The sequence below is a fragment of the Pollicipes pollicipes genome, unplaced genomic scaffold (assembly GCF_011947565.3).
Source record: "Pollicipes pollicipes isolate AB1234 unplaced genomic scaffold, Ppol_2.1 Scaffold_1600;HRSCAF=1878_pilon_pilon_pilon, whole genome shotgun sequence".
NCBI classification, from domain to species: Eukaryota; Metazoa; Arthropoda; class Thecostraca; order Pollicipedomorpha; family Pollicipedidae; genus Pollicipes; species Pollicipes pollicipes.
In genome coordinates this window covers 1,592,078-1,606,125 of record NW_023595962.1, presented here as the reverse complement: position 1 = coordinate 1,606,125, position 14,048 = coordinate 1,592,078, and the positions used below count along the sequence as shown (strand labels likewise).

Here is a 14,048-nt window from a genome sequence, read left to right as displayed (position 1 = left end):
ATACCATGAGGCCCCCGAAAGAAGAAGAACTGAGCTATGAACAGCATATGCGTAAGAGGCATAGACACATCTATGGTCTCCTACATGCGTTTTTCATACGTTTTGAAAGCCAATATTTCACGTAATAATTACCCTTGCGACGTGGGCAAAGAGCCTGACGAAAAACCCAACCAGGGCTCAGCCTCTGTAACTGAATATGAAACTGCACTCGTGATGTACAACTTGAATGCATATTGTAGGCATGTACTGCAGTTGGATACAGTGTTCCATTTAAGCAGTACAAACCAAGTTGAATTCACCGTAGTGCGTAATAATTTGAAGTGCTCGCATTTTTTTCTGATGTTTGACATCGTCGGCGTTCCCCCCCCCCCTCCACCCACCTTGTGTCAACCAAGTACTGAAGTATTGCACAAATGATGACATACAGTACATATCGCACAAACGACGAACTTTAAGCAAAAGTGGTCACTTTATCTACAGGGTCGTATTAAAAATGTCTTTGGTGCTAAGATGGGAGCAACATTTTGTTCGGCTTTGGTCACTGCATGCCTTTGATTGCACAACTTGTTAAGAAAAAATAAATTGTTGTATGTCGACAGTAGTTTAGTGACACATGCCCATTTCCAATCATCGTCAGCTGAATATTTGCGAACAATCGTTCGCGCGTGGCGTTGTTTGGCGTCTGCGACGTTACGCGGGCGGTTGATAGGTGTTAGATTGCGTACGTTCTAAGGTAAGCGAGGGTAATTGGAGCCAATGATGTATAGTTGTGTGTTGTGTGACGTTTGTAAACTATATGCATCATCTTTGTTGCAATCAAACATGTATTTTTTCTTTTCGCTTTCTGTTGAAGTCAATTTGATTTTTGACATTTCTGCCGCCTTTGGTTTGCGTTTGTGCTATTAGCGTCATTTCCGGTATGTTGGTCTATTATTTGGAATTTTGCTGCTGCATTTAGTTAACCCTTATTATCTTGGTTCTTAACAGCATGCACCTGGTCGTGCTATGCTTATTTATGGTGTTTAATTCACCGATAAGCTGAGGAATGATCCTCCACATTCCATGTATTCACCATGTATGACTGCATCATCTGTTGACCCTTCTGCTGAAAATGCATGTGTAACCAAGCATGTCTGGCATGGCAGTATGGCTGTTCATTGAATTTCATTTTGCCCTATATGTTTTACTGTAATACTCTTTCCTTTGGGTCCACAACATCGACAAGAGTAATTAAACATTACCTCACACTAACAGAGTGTGCTCAACCTACTGGTGTTTCTGATTTATTGGTGAGGGGTATCACTGCATCAAGACAATGCACCACTGGTGATCAGCAAATGATAATGCTGATTTTTGATGAGTCATTAAAAGTGTGGATTATCACTGGCTTAGGCCGTGCACACTGCCTAAAATATCACATGCTTTGCAAATGACTGGTTGGCAGGTATGTGAATAAAATTGCTAGATGCATAAAATAGGTATCTTGTGATCTGCTGATGTTAATGTTGTATGTAATTTTTTTACAGGGTTCTGTTGATTGAGACCATGCTGGGAAGTGTCAGACCCTGGGCTGTGATGTCAGTTGCTGGACATGACATCTAAATGAAATTTAATATATGATCATAAGATGTGGAGTATGCTCTCTGAGTAATGATGTTAGGGAGAGGGGAGCTCTTATTAGGCTCAATCTCAAGAAAAAGCTGCTCATTATGGTCACCCTAAAATATTCAACCTAGAGGTAAAGCTAAATTATATCAGGGTAGATGATACTAGATGTCACTTGATCTTCTCTTAAGCTTAGCTAAATAGACACAGTTTTTACATGTGTCCCAAGGTATTTTGGTATAGCCAACAGCCCCATGTGGTTTGAATATTACAGGTATTCTTTTTCTTCATTATTTGGCAGCATCTTGGCTACAAAATATGGTGTGGTGAAAGGGGACTGTGCAAGGATAGTACAAATGTCATGAGTAATTTTCCTGGAAAATTTGGCCTGTAAGGAAAGTGCAGTAATGATTGCAGAATACCTACTGCCATTGCAATGCTGCCTCTGTGCTATGCACAATCTACCCTGGGCACAGCTAGCAGATAGGCCTAGCCAGGCCCAGTCGACAAATCTACTCGGTCTGTCAGGTGCCCGTGTACATGGGTTTTTGACAAACCCATGCATGTGCCTGGGTTACCTCTCTACTCACAGCTGTTGTAGTTTGTTCACTTGGACTGGGGAACAGTGCTGCTAAGCATTCCTCTGCCAGTATTTCCATGAATGGCACTCTGCCAAGATTTGATGGTGCCTCATCAGGTTCAGGTTTGAGTTGGGCTGCTCTCGTGAACTCGCTTTTGCCCGCAGGCTTGACATGGCTTAATTTGGGCTTGTAGGGCTGCTCTGCATGTGTCTGTAAGTGCTGGGGATGCCCCTGCCTGGTAGTAGAGGTATCATGCTGTCAGGGGTTAGCAATTACATGCACTTGGGCCAGAAGGTCTTATCTGCCTGTAGGCTCTGTCTTGGGCACCTTGACTTCATGTTGAGGCATGATTCTTCAGCTTTGGGTGCATAGCCCACCTGCTTGGATCTCAGGGCACTCACGCACCAAAGCTGGAGGTGCCACTGCTCTTGGAGTCTGGAGTTTGCTTCTACCTCAGCTTGAGGCCTCTGACTGAGCCAGGAATGCAGCCTTACCCCAGGCTTGGGTGTGGTGGGGGGCATTTGTCACCCCACGTGGCCTTGTGGCACCTTTGACCTGAGCAGGGTATCTATATGTTATCCTCCTGGATTCAACATGGGCTATTCGACTAGGTTTAAAGATTCCAATCTACATGGGTTTTGTGATGCTGCACTTGTGGATTTTGGTAACAGGGGTACTTTAGTCAGGTTGAAGGACACCTAAGTTTCCAGATGTCAGCTAGATCCTCTTGTGCACCAATCCTCTCACAGCCACATGCTTAGTGTTATGGTTCTCAATAATGTTGGCTATTTGGGGATGCTAATTGGGGTTAGACCTATCTACCTATCTACCTATGACATATGCTGCAATGTTGGTCCAAAGTTCCTCAAAGGTTGTCATGCATCAGCAGTAATCTTCCAGGATAGCTTTTACCATTGGTGTCACAGAATGATGTCTTGTAAAGATATATTATTTTCAGTTTTTCACTTCCAAAACAGCATTTTGATTTCATATGCTAGTCCCATATATGGATAATTTTCTTGGTTATTACTCCCAAAAATGTAATGCTTGTGAGATATTTAAGTTACAAACACAAACTCAGTTTTTGTGGTTTGAATATTGATGGTTTATATAATAACATGAATGCTCTCTAATGCATGCTTAGGTGTTGGACAATTTGGCCCTCAGAGGTTTTCCCAGAATAACTTCTGAGAGATGCAGTGAAATTACACCAAACTTTACATAGGCAGTACAGTCCACGCACCTGTGGCAGGTTATGTTTGGTTCGCTTTAGACACCTGCTATTTCGACCTGGAATTCTTTTGTTTGACACATGCCCAGGTGACTGGCTAGGTACCCTTCCCTCGGGTGGGGGTGGGGGTATATTTGACCCCCCTGAGATCTAGGGAACCAAGAAAGCTAGAGACTCCAAATTTACAGGGCATGTTGATGTGTATGTGAAGGCACTTAGGTCAAAATTTTGCATTCATAGGTCATGACACAAAAGTTCAAATGAGGTCAAGTTCCATTTGGTCTCCAAAGTGCTCCCAGAATGTAGATAACTGTTTCTAAGCAAAACGTCACATTCTAATTCAAGGGCAGTGACCTTTTTGACCTTTTGAAGGTCAAGCAGACCAAAATCATACAAGATTGCTTTGAGTTTTGCATTTGACTAAGTGACAAAGATAAAGGTAGGCAGTATGTTCCTAAAACAACAAAATGTGTGGGCGCCAAATGACCACCGCAGTCGGCGCGCCCCTAAACTCCAATAAACAACAACAAAATCCTAAAAAAATGTTGATATGGGTCATTTTAGGTCAATGACGTATTTTGACCCCTAAGAAGTCCATGGAAGCTGTAGAATGTGGTTGCTGCTATCAATAAACTTAAGTGAGCACCAGAAACTATCCCATACAGCAAGCCCTGGAGTAAGAAAACAGGTTGGTTTTGATCTCGGTATGACCATACCTGAACTTAGGTCAATGTAATTCGCTCATTCAACTGTTGTGTTGCCCAAGAAAGCATCTCAGAGATGTATGGCTTCGTCTAACACTCTGTTGATCAAATTGAAGGATTCCCAGGAAATTGCCTTCGCTGAAAGCATGGCCTGACTTTGACCCGCCGTCGGTCAGCGACCTTACATGGTACATATAAATTTTTGATGTGAAATTATTTGCTATTCAATTTTCTACAGCTTTGCAAACTTTGGAAACCATTCTGGAAAAACCTTGTGGGGGTCAATTTGACCCCGCCCCCCACCCGAGCGCGTGTTAATGGTGGGTGCATGGCTTACACGAGGACTGCTGAGCATGAGTTTCGATCCCAGAAATGATCCATCTGTAATTGTCAAATTACATTTGTACCCCCCCCCCCAAAAAAAAAAGAACCCACATGGCGTTTGCTGTGTGACACCAGCTTGCTCCATGTTTTTTTTTAAGTGCTGGAAGGTCCGCCATACAGGAGATTGTCTCAAATTTTCATCAGAGAATGTCTTTGCATGCCTTGCCATAAACTCAGAGCTCAGCTCAACCCAACATGGCCTTCAAATTAGCAAACTCAACGTGTGTCATTAACTCATTTTCCATGTCATTAAGAGTGTCATGGATTACCAAGAGGAAGGCTGAGAGTACACAGTGGTTGCATTGCCCTATAAAGGGGGAAGCAGAGCGTCTCCAGTGGCCAGCCTGCAGCCACACTCCAGCCATTGCAGCTGCTGTGCTAGCCTTCTCCCTGGCAGGTGCAGTCTCTACCCCAGCAGATAACCCACTCTTTTCCTGACAGGGGCTGTTTCTTCCTTAGCAGGTGACCCACTCTCTCCTCAACAGGGGCTGTTTCTTCCCTAGCAGGTGACCCGCCCCTTCCCTGGCGGAGGCCGTCTGTTTCCCAGTGGGTGACCCGCTCTCTTCCCGGCAGGGGCCGTCTCTACCCCAATTCCGTCACAATTGCTGCCACAATGCCGGTCAAGTCGGGGACGGTGAAGATCTTTCTGGGCAACCTGAGCGACGCCGCCACCCCCGACACCGTGCGCCCGCTGTTCGAGGCGTTCGGCAAGGTCGTCGAAGCTGACGTCATCAAGAACTATGGCTTTGTGGTGAGTGGCCCGGGCAATGCGACGGCACCTCTGGGCTTGCTCGTGTGTGTGTGGTTGTGGTTGTCGGTGTGGGTGTGTGTTGGTGCTTGTGTGGCGGTTGTTGACTGGAGGGATTGGTGACACTGAGAGTTTTCTGATTTGATTTTGGGGATAACCAGCCAAACATTGCTTCCTTGTTCCTGGCCATGATGCAATTGAGCAAAGTGCCGGCATTATGAGAGTAACACTGGGTGACGGTCATCTCCCATTGGACTTGTGCTGACATCAAGAGGTTGCAGAATTATTTGAGCAAAAATAGAAAATTTCATGGACAAAAGAAGGTATTATGTAGAGGAGGCAAGTGCTGCAACTTTTTATTTATGTTAACCCAAAGTGTTACGGCCAAAAGCCCATTCCTTGTGAACAAAGGTTTTGGGTGTGCCATAAGTAAGTCTGTCTCTGCCCCACATCTGACCAGTCCCTCTGCCCCATGTCTGCCCTGTCTTTCCACCCATGTCTGACCTGTCCCTCTGCCCCATATCTGACTCGTCTCTCCGCCCCATGTCTGCTCTGTCTCCACCCCATGTCTGACCTGACTCATCTCTCCTCCCATGTCCACTGCAGCACATGGAGGACGAGTCGGAAGCAAAGCGCGCCATCGCTGCGCTCAACGGTCGCGAGGTGTGCGGCAAGGCCATGGTGGTAGAGCTCAGCACAGGACTGAACAAGCGCGGCATGGCGCGGCGCGGCAGGTGAGCGCGCCGCTGCTGACATCTATCGGCGTCATGGGAAGGTGGAGTCATGGTGCTGGCGCTAGGGGGATAGGGAACGTGGAGTTATGGTGCTGATATTTGGCGTGATGGGGAAGGTGGAGTTATGGCGGTGACAACTAGCGTCGTGATGGAAAAGGTAGAGTTGTGGTGCTGACGTCTTGGGGGACGATAGCGAAGGTGGCGATATTGTAGTGACATCTATCTGGACAACGGGCAGGCTTTAACATGTGGTGACATCTAACGGTGCTCCGGGGAAGCTGCGATCCGCCGAAATCCAAACAACAGGCGAATCCCCTAGCAGAGTCTGCAGCCAGGGGGAACACAGATAACAGGAAATAGTCTGTTCCTGGACTTCCACAAGGCTTTTGAAGAATGTGCTTTAGAGGCTTGGAAATACTTAAGATAGTGGTAAAATATCTATAATATATTGAGAATATAGCATCTATTTGGAATAAAGCAAATAAGAAAACAATTGTGGATAATTGCACATACCTCTCAACTGTTCCACTGAATTCATTTCATGTAAGGTATAGTGGAGATGTCAAACACTACTTAAGACACTTGCTTGGGCACTTGGGCTCCCTGAAGTGTCTGGCTCTTGTGTAGAAATGGCCACTGGAAAGAACACATTTTCCACCATAACATACGGGCTGAATGCGGAGCGGAACACACACGAAAAGCTTAGAAAAGCAACCCATGAGATTGTAACTGACACCGGCTCTTTTGTTGAAGACTGTTCTTCGGTACTCTCTTTTTCATGCATTTGACACAGTACGCATTCATCCGTCCCAATTGGTCAGTTGGATAGGGCGCCTGCCATCTGACTCACCCACCCATGGTGGGGTGAGTTCGAGTCACTCTGGGCGCTCGCTGTCTGGCCTTGACGGCTATGCCCTGCGGCCGGTGGCAGCGGTCGCGATAAAGACCCGTCGACGTCAGAGGGCAGACGGACCGTGCCGGGCATTGCGGCACGTTAAGCCTTCGCCACCGAATTCTGCCGTTCACATGAAGTGGCGCGATCAGATGGCAGGTGTCAAGGCTCACACAACAAGCACCGCTGAGCGTGAGCTCTGATCCCGGAAATACATCCATTCAAAAGGTTTGGATTAATTCTGTAGCATTCCTAGCCTCCGTCGTTTCTCATTAGCGCTTGGGCGGCGGCAGCGGGTCGGGTGGAGACCATAAAGGCCATAGATCGATTCAGGTCAGCACCATACGCCATTGGAAGTGCTGTGACCGGGGCCGTTGCCGGTGGGTAGATGTAGCAGGTGCTGCGTGGAGTAAAATTTGCTTTATGAGGTGGAAGTTGCCTCCGCCGCTGCTGCAGTCCTCCTCTCCCCCTCCCCCCCCCCATCACATAGCAGCTGTGTTCTAAAGTGCCAGACAGGTGAGCAGTTTTGCAAATATGTTTTGGGGAGGTTTGAGACTGAGCAGATTAATGTTCAGCCTCTGCCCAAAAAACAACAATGTTTTCTTTATGGGTTAGACCAACGTTCTTTTCAAAGTTGGAGGGGGAAGCTGTAGCCCCCCCCCCCTCCCCCCCCCAACTGGATAGGAAACTACACCCATGGTCCGAGATGAAATGTATGTAGGTCAGCAGGGGCGTGGGTGGGTGTAATGTTGCGCCAGCATCTGTTCCTCAGGCGGGATAGATAATACCTTGGCACCCGCAGTACCCACTATTCTTAAGTGTCCATGTGGGCAATGTGGGGGCTTGCATGCCATTTCAACCACAACACTGGTTTGATGTGTGCTGGGGAATCATGCAACAGGTGTGCAATGTTTTGAGCATTGGATTCTAGCTGCTCTCCAGGCTCAGAAAGTTTAGTGTTGTGTGGATGCAACATGTGCGGAAATGGTAGAGCAAAGCTTTTCATCACACTTATGGAACCTGAAACCGTCACACTTATGAAACTTTCAGAATTGCAAGCTGCTGATTTTCCACTGTCTTTGACGACGGTCATGTATCACTGAAACCAGCTAGTGCATGGTATTTGGAATGGATTTGGAATGGCTAGTGCTACTAAGGAATGGACGCTAAGTGCCAGTGTTGTACAGAGTGCAAGGCCATCAGGTTTCGCTGCGCGTTTTAATTATAATTTTCTCACTGAAAAGGGAAACTAGCTTTCCGACTCTGCTCCTGCCCCATTCCCTCCGTGAGCTGGACCGCCACCGTGGTCCCATCGTGGCCTCTGACCTCCGGGTGACCCCGGCGGGTCGGCCGTGCGAGCGCAACGCCTCGTCTCCGTCTGACCGGCAGCCAACCGAGTGGTGCGCATGCCGCCAGGTGCAAGATCTTCGTGGGCAACATCCACAAGGACACGCAGCTGGACGAGCTGCGCAGCCTGTTCTCCGCCCACGGGACTGTCGTGGAGGCCGACATCATCTCCAACTACGCCTTTGTGGTGCGTCGCTGCCGGCCGATGGCCTGGTGATGGGTGAGGTGCGGTGGTGACGTGCGGTGAGGCGAGGTGATGAGGTGCGGTAGCGAGGTGAGGTGAGGTGAGGTGAGGTGAGGTGGGGTGGGGTGGGGTGGGGTGGGGTGAGGCGAGACGAGACGAGACGAGACGAGGTGGGGTGAGTTGGGGTGGGGTGAAGTGAGGTGAGTTGGGGTGCGGTGCGGTGCGGTGCGGTGCGGTGCGGTGCGGTGCGGTGCGGTGAGGTGAGGTGAGGTGAGGTGAGGTGAGGTGAGGTGAGGTGAGGTGAGGTGAGTTGAGGTGCGGTGAGGTGAGGTGGGGTGAAGTGAGGTAGGGTGAGGTGTGGTGGGGTGAGGTGAGGTCAGGTGAGGCGAGGTGGGGGTTCAGTGTGATGACTCGGGTGTGACGTGATGTGACGTGGCGTGACGCGGTGACGACACGGTGACTTGGCGTGAAATGTGGTAGTGTGATTTGAGGACATGGTGGTGTGATATGATACCATGGTGTGACGTGGCATGTTGACATGACGTCACAGCATGGTGGTCAGTCGTTGTAACATCAGGGGTGTAATTTCTCATTCACTTGTGGAGGGGGGTGTCCTTCTCATACCTCCCCCATCCCGGCGCATTCTGCGAAGTCCTTGTAGGACATTCCATCATCATAATGGCGGGATGATCATGTGATGCTGTGATGAATCTTGACATGCTGGCACGACCATGTGGATAACTGATGTGATTTACGACATCGTGATGGTGTGACACAAGAGTGTGATGTTCCATGTGTCTTATGATAACATGATGGCATGATGATAATGTAACGTGACGATTTGACTTCATGACGTGGTAATAACGGACAGGTTTTGATATAAAACCATGATGGTATGGCATGATGATAATGTAATGTGATGATTTGACTTCATGACATGGTAGCAACAGATGTGCAGTGTAATAAGCTGACAGGGTGTGACATGGTTATTCACCTTGAGACGTTAAGATGACACATTAACTTGTTGCGCTGATGTCACGACCACCCGCACGCAGCGGTGCAATGAACCTTGACCATGACTAGTTCCTTGATACAGCCTTGACTGCAGTATACATGACCATAGTGACCCAGACTGTAGTGACATGGTTGTGCTATAAATGTGACCTCAGTGACCTTGACTGTAGTGGCATGGTTGTGCTTGTCCTGCTGCAGTACACATTAAATGTGGCCTTAGTGACCTTGGCTGTAGTGGCCTGGTTATTCTGCATAACACAGAAGTTTGACCGACGTGACCTTGGTCACAGTCACAGGGCATATCATGTCTTGGCTGTGATAAATGACTGAGGTGATAACTCCAGCCAGCTGTGGCTTCGACCTCTGACCCGTGACCTGACCCGTGGCCCAGAGCATAGACCATACATTCCTGGTTCTGTATGATGACATTGGAATGATGAGACCTGCCCCCCTGAGCTCTGACCTTTAGAACTTGATCCCTGACCTTGACCCTTATCTGCCCCGATACTAACCACCACTCACTATTACCACCTGACCCCATGACCTCTGATCCCATGAACCCATGACCAGACGACCCCTGATCTCTGACCCCCATGACCCATGACCTCTGACCCCCATAACCTCTGACCCCTGACCCCGGCCTCCGGCAGCACATGGAGGGCGAGGAGCAGGCTCAGGCGGCCATCGACGCCCTGAACGGCTACCAGCTGCACGGACAGGACATCCGCGTGCAGATGTCCACCAGCAGCGTGCGGCCTGTGCCTGGCATGGACAAGGCCGACATGTGCTTCCGCTGCGGCAGCCACGGCCACTGGAGCAAGGACTGTGGACGGTCAGTGCGGAGGCGGCGGTCGGGATGGAGCGGTGTGGCTGCACGTACATGGAGTGGAGCGGGGTGAAGGATGGGCGTGTCGTTTTTGGTCTTGTGTGGAAATGTTCCGCGATGTGATCAATAGTGGAGGGGGGATGGAAGGGGGCCGAGTGTGTGTACGTGGGCGTTTTGTTGTCGTTGTTCGGTGGGCACGCGCCGGGGCGCTCAGTTGGAGCCGCCGCGGTCTCGTGCTAATCGGTGCACCGCCCCGCTTTATCTCTGCGGGCCTGTCCGTGGTGCTCCGCTCCGTCCTGAGCTCGCGGAGTCCGCCGATCCCTCGTGAACCTTGGCGACCTCCGCCGACCCTGTATGTGTTCCGGCTGACCCTGTGCGACCTCCGGACCGTGTTCGGCCACTGGTGATTCCCCGTGGCTCCTGCTGACACTTCGTGACCTCCCCTCACCCGGCGTGACCCCTGCTGGCCCTGCGTGGTCCCTGTTGATCAAGGATAACCCCTCGTGACCCCTGCCGGCCCTACGTGACCCCTTTTAATCACGTATGACCCCGCGAGACCCCTGCTGGCTCTGTGTGACCCCTGTTGATCACGTGTGACCCCGCTTGACCCCTCGTCGGCCGCGCACCCACAGGCAGGACCTGGTGGGGTACGGCGCGCCGGCCGGACCGACCGACGCCTGGGCAGGCTACCAGGCGGCGGCGGCGTCGGCCGGCGCCCGCGAGCGCGCCCGCTACGCGCCGTACCCGGCGTACGCGCCGCCACCGCCCGCCTACCGCCGCGACGTCTACTACGACCCGGCCGCCAGACGTGACACCTACTACGAGGTCAGGCGCCGGCCGGCGGCTGTGGGCGCGAGCCGAGCTGTGCGCGTGGCGGCGGTGGTGACGGCTGTGGTGTGGTCGGCGGTAGCGATGAGGGCTGCGGCGGCGTTGTTCAGTTGCGTTCTGCTGTCGCGCGATCGCAGTGACTCGGCGGCACTGCAGGGTTCCGAGCTGATGGGTCGGTTAAGCCGGGAGCTTTTACTTCAAGTCTGGCAGGTAAACGTGCATGCTTCCAAGGCGGCGGCTGTTTAGCTGCAGTGGCCAAAGGTACCAAAGCTATAGCTTTGTGGCGATAAGCAAGCCCCAGGCTAAAGGAGTATGCGAAAGTCGTGCATGCCCGCAGCCTGCCGTTGCTCGCCGCGAGCGACCGTGCCATTGCGGAGGTGCTGGCACGCAACGCGCCACCGTCGTGCCGACACCGCTATGACGCCGTGCCGCCGCCGCCTCCACCGCAGGGCTATTACGACACGTACGACGCGTACGACCTGTACGACCGGCGTCGAACGGCGGCGCTGCCTCCGATGCACGACCCGTACGGGCCGCCGCCGCGGCGTTACGACACGGAGGAGCCGCTGTACGACAGACGCGGCCCGGCCTCCTACAGGTTAGTCAGGTCACTGTGAGAGGTCAGTCAGGTCACTGGTGACAGGTCAGTCGGACCCCCGCCCCAGCAACAGGTCAGTCAGGCCCCTAGCGACACGTCAGTTGGGCCCCTGGTGACAGGTCAGCCAGGCCCCTGCCCTAACAACAGGTCAGTCAGCCCTCTAGCGGCATGTCAGTCAGGCCCCTGGTGACAGGTCAGTCAGGCCCTGATGACAGGTCAGTCAGGCCCCTTAGCGACATGTCGGTCAGGCCCCTGATGACAGGTCAGTCAGGCCCCTGGTGGCAGGTTAGTTAGGCCCTGATGACAGGTCAGTCAGGGCCCTGGTGACAGGTCAGTCAGGCCCCTTAGCGACATGTCGGTCAGGCCCCTGATGATAGGTCAGTCAGGCCGTAGCGACGGGTCAGTCAGGCCCCTGGTGACAGGTCAGTCAGGCCCCTGGTGACAGGTCAGTCAGGCCCCTGGTGGCAGGTTAGTTAGGCCCTGATGACAGGTCAGTCAGGCCCCTGACAGGTCAGTCAGGCCCCTGGTGACAGGTCAATCAGGCCCTAGCGACGGGTTGGTCAGGCCCCTGGTGACAGGTCAGTCAGGTCCCTGGTGACAGGTCATTCAGGCCCCTGGTGACAGGTCAGTCAGGCCCCTGGTGGCGAAGGGCGTCAGAGCGCGAGGGCGTGGAAGCGCAGTGTCTAGTTTTATGTTTCGTCTGAAAGTGATGACGCCCGTACCTCTGGGACGGCGCAATCTCTCGCCTGGCCGTCTTCAGTCACACCCGCGCCTGCTCGCCCGCCTTGGTCTTATCCGTGAGGGCATCACAGCCTCGCCGATCACACACGCGGGCAGGGCACTGTTGTGTTGCCCGCGTGCCTGCACGGCTTTCGCGTGTGGTGAGTTGGTCTGGCTGCACCCTCTTGCAAACGGACGGGGTGGAACGCAGTGCGGGCGCGGTTGGAGGGACTGCCGGGCTTGTTTTGTAAGTGTTGAGACCTGAGATAGCTTTTCAATCGCTGCATGCGTCGCAGGTCATCGTGTCACATCTGATTGCTTGGGTGCCATTCGCTAGGCGGCAGGTGGCGCGGGTAAATGATTGAGCGTTTTCCATGTCACAGTAATTTCGCACTTGGCACTGTCACGCGCGACCTCTTAGTGCACTGCACGTTCTCTTTGTCCTTTGATCGTCTTAACACTGGCGTGTGCTCCTCTGCGTGCTAATCCACTGGCGTACCGTCCCGCGTCGCATGCAGCGCCGTCTGGTGCCGTCGCCTCGCGCTGGCCGCTGTGGCGCGCTGTGACCCCCGCCACCGAACATGCACGGCGCGGCCGGCCGACCCCGGCTCCTCCCTGGCGTTTCAGTTAGCGGGCGGCACCTGCGCGCGTCGTGGAGGTGTCGCTAGCGCCTCCCGGGCGGCGGCGGCGGTGTGTGGCGCCTGAGGTGGGCCGCGCGCGCCCCCCGGCGGACGCTTGCGGCGCGAGTTGGCGCCGGTCGGTGCGGTGCGGTGCGGTGCGGTGCAGTGTGGTCTAGTGCGGTGTGGTGCGGTACGGTGCGGTGCGGTGCGGTATGTTGTGGTGCGGTGTGGTGCCGTCGGCTGTTGGCCGTGGCCCTGCTTGTGAACGCCGGCGGCTGTGGACACTGGCGTGGCCGGTATGTCGTCTCCTCTACTCGGGGCGCTGGCGGCGTGCATGGCTTGCCTGCGTTCGCTGTCCATTCTCCCCTCTCTCTATGTGGATGTGTTTGTGTGTGTGTGTGCGTGCGCGCGCGTGTGCGTCGGTGTCTGTCGATGTGTGCGTGTGTGTGTGGTGTGTATGTGCCCAGCTAACTGACTGCGGACGGTCCGCCGGCGGTCCGGCGTGTGGGGCGGTCACGTGCGGCCGGCGTCCGTCCGGTGACGAGTCGTGTTCAGCGCGCCGCCCGCGGCCCGACAGATGTGGCGCCGGCGTCGCCCGCGGGTCCCGCCAGATGAGACTTGGCCCGCGCCCCGCCCCGTCCCGCCCCGCGTGAGCCGGCCGCGCGCGGCGCGGCGCGGCGCGGCTCGGCCGCCCTCTGACGCGCACCCGTCTGGCCTCCGCAGAGTCGCGCCCGCCGCACCGCGCCGCATGTACTAACCGCGCCGCCGGGATCGCCACCACCGCGCCGCCGCCGTCGCCGCCGCGCGCCCGGGCCGGTCTGGAGTCACGCTCGCCACCACCGCGCCGTCGCCGCCGCTGCGCGCCGCCGGGCAGGGTCGCGCGCTGCGGTCGGCGTCTCGGTCCCCCGCCTCGCCTTCAGACGGTCGGCGGCGCTGCGGGGAGCGCCGGCCGCCCCTCCCCGATCGTGTGCCGCGGCCGCCTGTCGGTGGCGGTCCGCACTGCAAGTGTACAGCGTCACCGTTAGATGGCGG

The 14,048-nt window shown here is 53.8% G+C and overlaps 1 protein-coding gene across 3 annotated transcripts; it reads left to right on the top strand.

The window, feature by feature from the left end:
- The first annotated feature begins 649 nt into the window (after window positions 1-649).
- On the top strand, window positions 650-13,797 carry LOC119094050 (RNA-binding protein lark). 3 transcript variants are annotated; one of them, XM_037217127.1, is made up of 8 exons: window positions 650-733; window positions 5,079-5,256; window positions 5,860-5,987; window positions 8,296-8,413; window positions 10,075-10,256; window positions 10,883-11,075; window positions 11,528-11,676; window positions 13,740-13,797. In XM_037217127.1, exons 2-8 carry the CDS (start codon window positions 5,119-5,121, stop codon window positions 13,771-13,773), a joined length of 942 nt encoding a protein of 313 aa, XP_037073022.1. In that variant the 5' UTR covers window positions 650-733; window positions 5,079-5,118; the 3' UTR covers window positions 13,774-13,797. The 3 variants fall into 3 exon arrangements, with proteins under 3 accessions (XP_037073022.1, XP_037073016.1, XP_037073030.1); XM_037217121.1 differs by having other exon boundaries at window positions 8,269-8,413; XM_037217135.1 differs by lacking the exon at window positions 13,740-13,797 and adding an exon at window positions 13,024-13,128 and having other exon boundaries at window positions 8,269-8,413.
- Window positions 13,798-14,048: the final 251 nt, after the last annotated feature.